This window comes from Austrofundulus limnaeus, unplaced genomic scaffold, assembly GCF_001266775.1.
Source record: "Austrofundulus limnaeus strain Quisiro unplaced genomic scaffold, Austrofundulus_limnaeus-1.0 Scaffold5, whole genome shotgun sequence".
In the NCBI taxonomy this organism is placed as follows: Eukaryota; Metazoa; Chordata; class Actinopteri; order Cyprinodontiformes; family Rivulidae; genus Austrofundulus; species Austrofundulus limnaeus.
The window spans coordinates 4,152,933-4,160,445 of NW_013952407.1; the positions used below are offsets into that span (position 1 = coordinate 4,152,933).

At 39.5% G+C, this 7,513-nt stretch overlaps 1 protein-coding gene across 1 annotated transcript in view; it reads left to right on the top strand.

Moving 5' to 3' along the window:
• Window positions 1–458: 458 nt before the first annotated feature.
• nedd4a (NEDD4 E3 ubiquitin protein ligase a) overlaps window positions 459–7,513 on the top strand; it is an 18,915-nt gene continuing 11,860 nt past the window's right edge. Inside the window, exon 1 of the mRNA XM_014027769.1 lies at window positions 459–1,869. Within this exon, the coding sequence (XP_013883223.1) occupies window positions 577–1,869 (1,293 nt within the window). The 5' untranslated portion in view covers window positions 459–576. The remainder of the gene's footprint in view (window positions 1,870–7,513) is intronic.

A 7,513-nucleotide genomic window follows, 5' to 3' on the forward strand; every position in this document is an offset into this window, starting at 1 on the left:
TGTGATATTTTCAAAGGCTGWTGCATTTTGTTTGTGTGTGGTGCAATGTTTTTGCAACCTAGTTGTCGTTTTGATACATAATTTTGTTGACATTCATCCCCTTTGATTTCCTGTAATTYAATAGCAGTGGGTAAAACTATTTGCGGGGGCACAGGGCAGCAGAAACATTAGTAGCATAGCAGCAGCAGGGGTCCAGAGAGACTCTCCAAACACTAATTTTAAACTTTGCCAAGCTTAGTTTAAGATCCAGCATGTTGTTGTTTTTCTTTTTTCCTTTTTTTTCTGTTTAGGGTTTATCTCCTTAAAGGGGCTAACACTTCAGTTTCAAAGGTCATGTGTTTGGGTCATGTCTGTAAACAGAACTAGTGGCCACCCCTGACTAAAAGCTGAGATCAGCCTCGAGAGGAATGTAGCTTGTCACCAGAGCTATTTTGGCAATGCACAGCCACTAATGATTGTGATCACAGAGCAGTGTGTGGAGCAGTTGCTTTTGCTCTCCCTCTCTTTTTTTTTTTCTACCAGCGAGTTTGATCATGGTTCTCTCACCAGCTCTGTGGGGATTTGAGAGTTAAACAAATGTCACGTCAGCTCCGCTTGCATTTTGYGTCAAGAAGAAGCAACACGGACCCCCTGTCGGAAAGTTTCAGCAGCCACGGTGAAGACGGAGTCRGTGTGTCAGCTCATGGCCCCGCAGAGAGTCTGGCGCACAGTTCTGTCCACTTGAAGGTGACTCCTCTGTCACCAGACTTTGCCAGCAGTCAGTGCTCTTCAGTGTTCATACCCAGGGTTAACACTGGAGGGTGTAATAAGAAGAATGTCCTGCAAATCTCGCTGCAGCCTTGTGGAAAACTTAGTGGAGACCTGGACGGCAGCATAGAKGATGGAGACACAGCTGTTGTTGGTGAGAGTGGAACTGGTTCCGGCTCTGACGGAGGCTCTTGCAACAGCAGCATGGCTAGTGATGCAGGTTACTGTAGCAGCAACAGCATCTTTGAGCCGGAGTTTCCAGAAAAGCACAGGACGAACCAGGAGAGGACTTCACTTCGCCACAAGTGCAAGGTCCCGCTGAGACGCTGCTCCTCTTTGATTATAATTCCAAAGAGCCCTTGCAGCACCCCACCTGCCTCCCCAGTAGGTCCTCTTTCTCTGTTGGCTCACCTACCACCGAGGGGATCTATTCAGTCACATCATCAAACACCTTCCTGTGAATTCCCACAAGAGGAAGAGGGAGTTACGACTTCTGAAAATGGTCATCATCAAATAAAAGGAAGCTGCTCGGCTGAGCTTAAGGACACAAAACACATGGTGCACTTTAATATCCCTTTACAGGATGAACCAAGATGCAAAGCAGAGGACAAGAATGTGGTGACGGAGCTGTCATCAGCTCCTGACAGATCTAATCTTCATTCTAGCAGCGTCCTGCTGCATTTTGCCCATCAGAGACCACTGATATCTGTGACAGGAGCCACAACAATGGCTGCAGTCAAAGAAACTCATTCCTCAACTGAAAACTCTGGACTTAAAGACGACACTCACAAAAAACTGTATCGCAGTACCTCTGCTTGTTTGTTTTCCTCAACTAAGTCATCAGAGAAAAACAATAAAGACCATTCATCAGGAAAAGATCAGCTCAGGCCTGATAGAAAGCACTGTCATCAGGCCATACAGAGGAGCTTTTCCCTTGAGGTGCCCTATCCTAACAGTGGAATTTCATGTCACGTTTCTAACTCAAAGCTCAGCAGCCCGTGCTCTCCACATGTACATATTCATTTGTCCCCATTCTGCCCTGCAAAGTTTTCCAGCTCTGTTATGGATTTTAATAAAAGACGTAAAGGAAGTAATACAGTAAACAATTCAGGTGAAAATGAGGTGAGTAYGATAATTCCTGAGTGTTGAAAGGCTGAGCTGCTTGAAACTGTGTTTTGACGGAATAACAACACTTAAAATTGTATGCTGACGCATAATGGCTCTTTGACAGAGCACTGTGGATCTGCTGACAATGTTGTTAAACAAGTTCAAGCAGATTCCAGACTGCTTTAGTTGGATTAGTTTTGACAACACGCAGACTTCTACTTTTAACATTCAGAATCAAAAAGATTTTCTTGAAAAATAAAATTATAATGGCATTAGTCTCACTGAATTAATCATCTTAAAGCTTTTCATTGACTGGTAGCCAAAGAAATGTTGTAACCTCTGTATTTTTATTATCTTTGTATTACCATTTTAAAAGTCCTTAAMATTCTGTTTACTTAGAATTGGCCGTTAGGATTTTTACAAGACTTGAGCACTTCCAATAACTGAGAAGATGTCTAACTCTAAGTCATGGATTTAACAAGCTCCGTGTGGACAAATATTCAGAGGTGTTCAGTTACACTACAGTAAATCCATCCACCTGAAGGTTTCCAAGAAATGTGTAAATTAGAAGGACAGGTTCCCCTCTATCTGGTGGGCCTCGTGTGTGAACACTCAACTTCAGAGTAGTTCTCAGTTTTTATCATTTTGCTAGCACCATGAACGTTCAACGTAAGTATTTGCCATGGCTATTTATAGTGGTGGGAAATGTGGTGCCCCTTGCCGATATAAATAAGGTGGCTCAAAAATACCCCCCACCCCCCCACCCCCGACTCCAGATAGTCTGCCGGTCTGTAGCACTACCTAAAACCCATGGATTCAAATTTAACAGTGTGATACTAGAGCAGTGCACAGTCATGCCAGCCATCTTCGGACATGGTGTGTGTAAGGACGTACGCCTTTCCCAGTAAACGTTTGGTGGGTTAGCTTCCCCATGGGTTCCCCTACCAAGCTGTGTTTGTTAAATATCAGGTGTCAGTCTCCCCCTGCATTTAACAGGCTGTCAAAAAGTGGGTCTAATTCAGTCATTATAAAGTCATTTTGATCTAATTTTTTTAATTGATTTTTGTATATTACTACTTAATAATGTCTTATTATCGCTGCTAGGGACCACTAAAATTATTCTATTTCAATTACACATCTGTCATCTCGTTGAACGTAAATTTGAGTAGTCCATGTTGTTCCTCACTTAGGAGTCGCTTTAATATTTCTGTTTATCTGCATCATGTTGTTGGTGCTAAACTACTAATAAAACTAGAGTGCAAACCTCCGCCAAGTCCAATTTCCCCCATCCTGTAATAGAGTTAATGCACAAAAGCAGTGATGGAAACACATTTGCCGAATAAGTTCTGACGTAGTGAACATTTAAGCAGGCAGTATGCACGGAATTTCTTCCCGGTGGAGTCCAATTTTGAAAAAAAAAGGGAAAAAGTCAGACTCGTCACCCGACGTTATTGTTGAAAGCTTTCACATCAGTGCTACGTGATTCAGAAAAGCAGAGTTTTCATTGCACATCTAATCACACAGACACACACGCGTCTATCTTTGTGAGGACCACACAACGGTCACAACCACACTCTGCGCATTCTTTTTCCCCCAAAGTTTGGCGAGAGGTGGATAGAGGGGTGCACAAATAGCTCTCGACTTGATCTGGCCTCAGTTAAATAATAATAAAACTGAACAAACAAACAAACAACCTCAGATTCTGAAGTCCACCGCGTCACTCCTCTTCCTCAAGCTTCATCTATCTGTGTACAAGCTATCGACAATGTGGTGTGTTTGAGGAAATGGGAAAAATGGGTTTCATGGTGTAGTCACTCACTTCCTGCTCACAGAGCGTTGTCTAAATGCGCACCAAATGCGTAAAAATGCACAAATTATGGCCAGAATTATTCATCATTACATCTGGTTTTAACATTACTTTTATAAAGTTTGAAGTCCAAACACCGAAAGCTGTCACMGTTTTTTACAGAAGCCCTGTGAAAGCATCACAGCTTTGCCGATCTGAGAGGATTAAAAGAAAAAAAAAATTCCTGTATCCGCATCGTGATCCRGAACATCATCAAAATTTAATGGTGTGTTACTTGTGCCAGCATCCACATGTGTCGTAAATGTCATGACAATCCATCCACAAGTTTTTGAGTATTGTTGYCCACAGACAGGCCAACCGACCGACATATGTGACCAAAAACATTACCTCGCCCGCTGGAGGAGGTAATAACAGCTTAAGTCCTAAGAAAAACTTAGAGCTTCAGAAAGTTCAAAGAACAACTAATCAAGACTACTTTGATAAGGAAAGGATGACTCAAGACTTCTGCACAGTAGTGTGATTATTTCAGCTGCTCATCAACAGAAGTGTGATTAACACACAGTAATGTGACATCTAATAAAAGTAATATCAGTTAAAATAAAGAAGCAAATAAAATTAATACAAAACTTACTTGGAGAGTTTTGTATTTAAGTTGTCCCTCCTTTTACATCAGTACCAATACAAAACAGGAAATTATTATTCTGTAAAGCGTGGTACAAAACAAAACCTAACAATTAGTTTTCAGATTTAACTTAGGTTTCCCCTTTTGAGATTAGTGACATGCGTTGGACTGAATGGAAACTTTCACTCAAATATGCAAATGAATATGTTCGATAGGCTGCATCAGGCTGTGGAGTTTAATGAAACGTCCAGCTCTACTGTTCTTATCAGTTTTGCCCTCATGACCACATATTATTTCTAACACAAGTTAATGTACAACCAGGTGTGACCTTATTACTCAACAATGGTGGAAAACATGAATCAGAGCTAATTTCTGCCGTGTTTTGTTCAAATCTTGTTTAAAACCATGTGAGAGGATCTTTTCATACGATCATTTTGGTTTCAGTGTTCTGGAGTGGCCAAGTCACAGCCCAGGTCTAAAYCCAATAGAGAATTTGTGGCTTGATGACTTGTTCACACAGAATTAATGCTCTGAATGCAGTTAAAGGTGCTTGCTCTCAATACTGACGTGAATATTTATTGAACTGATTTTTCTCTGTAATAATGAAATTAGATTTTACTTTTAAATTRAAGGGAGTTTTTTATGATTTTTGTTATACTGACTATTGATTGATTTATGACAGCAATAAGGCACCCAAAGGGGTGAATGCTTTTCATAGATCCCGTACATGAAGTTGATGTGGCTTCGTCACCACTGTGGTTGGATAGCTCCTTTGGGTTGGAGCCCCTGCAGCTTCGTTCATTAATAACATGCTTTAGAGACGTCACACCCCTAATATGAAAAGAGCTCAGCAAAGCGTCATTTTTTTCCCGTCTGTGATTTTAGCCAAGCTGAACTTCTCAACTTTGAGATGTGATTTGCGAAAGCACTCTGAAAAAATGTGACCTTTCTTTCTTTTGGATGTAAAGTAAATGTGCTTTGTTTGTACTATACATTCTTTAAGGGCTTAGGAAAAAGATGGTATAATTTGTCAAATAAGTTTGCCTTCAGTCTGCCACCACAGTRAACGCCATGACGCCTGTATCTTATGTTTAGGACAGGTCATCACTACACAGTAACATTTAACTTGGCAGCTCTTTAGAGTTTATTTCCCCGAGCTTCTGCCCACCTGTCAGAGGCAGTTTTTGTCATTGCATATATATAAGATGGAAAACTCAGAGCTTGCTCCACATGTTGCTGTYGCTGTTTGACACAACCTCATAGAGGATATGATCAGCCCTTAATGCCACATGCTAAACTGAGTCGCCTTTAGTGTTACCTGAACCTTCAGGGAAGCTCTGAGTAGACATTTATCTGTCATTATCGTTTTAACTTGGCCAGTCTTTATTTGTCCAGAGTTTCCAAGAAAATAAATGGTGTTGGATGGTGTAGACTGTTTGAGAAAGTATGAAAGGCAGCAAATGTTTTTGTTACTGATCTTAAAATAATTGTCAGGAACTTGTCTAAGAGTTTAAGCCGAGCCATACTGCAGCTTTAGTGAGAGTAAATCTGTTTAATGCTTGCCACTGGTTTTTCTCACGAACTGTGTACTTRATGAATTAATGGAAAATTAAAGTGCCTTGCCGAGTTTTTGTGTCATGACATATCATCAGAGCAGATTAACTGCACCTTGGCATCACTTTTACAAGACTGGRACTTTACTGGAAGGATTCAACAAAACTTATTCAAAAGCTGTTTCATCGTTTGTTAGTCTGCTGTTTATACGCTGAAATTCAGCAGGTTTATTCTGATGGTACTTGGGTTCAGTTATGTGAAATACTAAGAATATAGCCTAATTGACATTATTATAACATTAATCAAACATGGTAGTGACTGCCCTATTCCAGTGTATTTTGGGAAGTATTAAATAATTTATTTWTTTTTCTCTTTGCAGTAATTACTGTAAACATAAACACAATGTTCTGCGTGCGGCTACAATCACTATAAATAAATACCATAACCACCTTGAGATGCATCAGGACATAWACACCTTGGTCTGATAAGTCTTAGGTTGCTGACTCCTTTTGTTGCCATATCTAAATAACAGTAAATATACTCAGCTCGTGGTCAGTGTATTATAAAGGAAATAATGCTTCTGATGCTCAGTGCAAATAAATCCTTGAATTGGGAAATGGTCTGCAAATCATGCAGAATCTCTGGAAGTGCACAGTTTACTAAAATAAAATGCAATGAGAACCGATGCTATTGTTGTAYAAAAACATACATGTGTAATTATATTGTTATAAACATCTATGTTTAAAATAGTCTTTTGTGATGTAGTTGTAGTTTTTAAACTACTGCTCATTTGGCAGCACTAATAGTTTAACAGAAAAGAGAAAGCATCTCCTCTATATCTGTGCACATAAACACTGCAGCACCACACTTTTACTGCCTGACCCTATTTGATCACAATGTAACAATAACACAGAGCACCCATTTACTAAACACATTCCTCTAAGTGTGCACACAATATGTACAGAAATAGATGAAGTCAAGTGACTCATGGTTTGAAAATGGTGTTTATATTAAAAAAGAAAAGATGTTTTCTTTTTAATGTAGTCGGTAATGATGGCTTGTTACAAACATGGTTCCCTCACAGTCAGGAAAAGTTGCTTTTAGTRGTTTTCGAGTATAGAAAAAGAAAAAAAGGTATGAAAAAACATTTAATTTGAAGTAAAATTTTCTAAAACTTACCAACTAAGACAAGCTTTTTATGTTTAATAAAATATTATATATAAAACATGATTGATATTTTGTGTGTTTTTGGTATGATTTTGGTATTTCTGGCTCTGTGTTAAACTGGTTCACCTCTTACTTGTCTGAACGGTCTTTTACTGTTTTTATGAATCAGGTTTACTCTRATGTTTCACCCCTGYCTTGTGGGGTACCCCAAGGTTYAGTTTTGGGTCCAGTCCTCTTTTTATTGTGCCTATACCTTTTTAKGAGGTAWTTTAAAAYGTTACAGTAATGTGTCCTACMATCTGTATGCTGATGACATACAGTTGTACTGTTCCTTTCGACCCTCTGAGTTCTTCAAWCTATCYGAACTCGTTAACTGTCAGAAGTCAAAATATGGCTGAACAACAACTACCTACAGTTAAATGCAAACAAGATTGAAACTCTCATCACCCCTGATGATAAAATCCCTGTAATCAGACAGCACCTTGCTTTTTTAACCCTTCAGTGAAAAA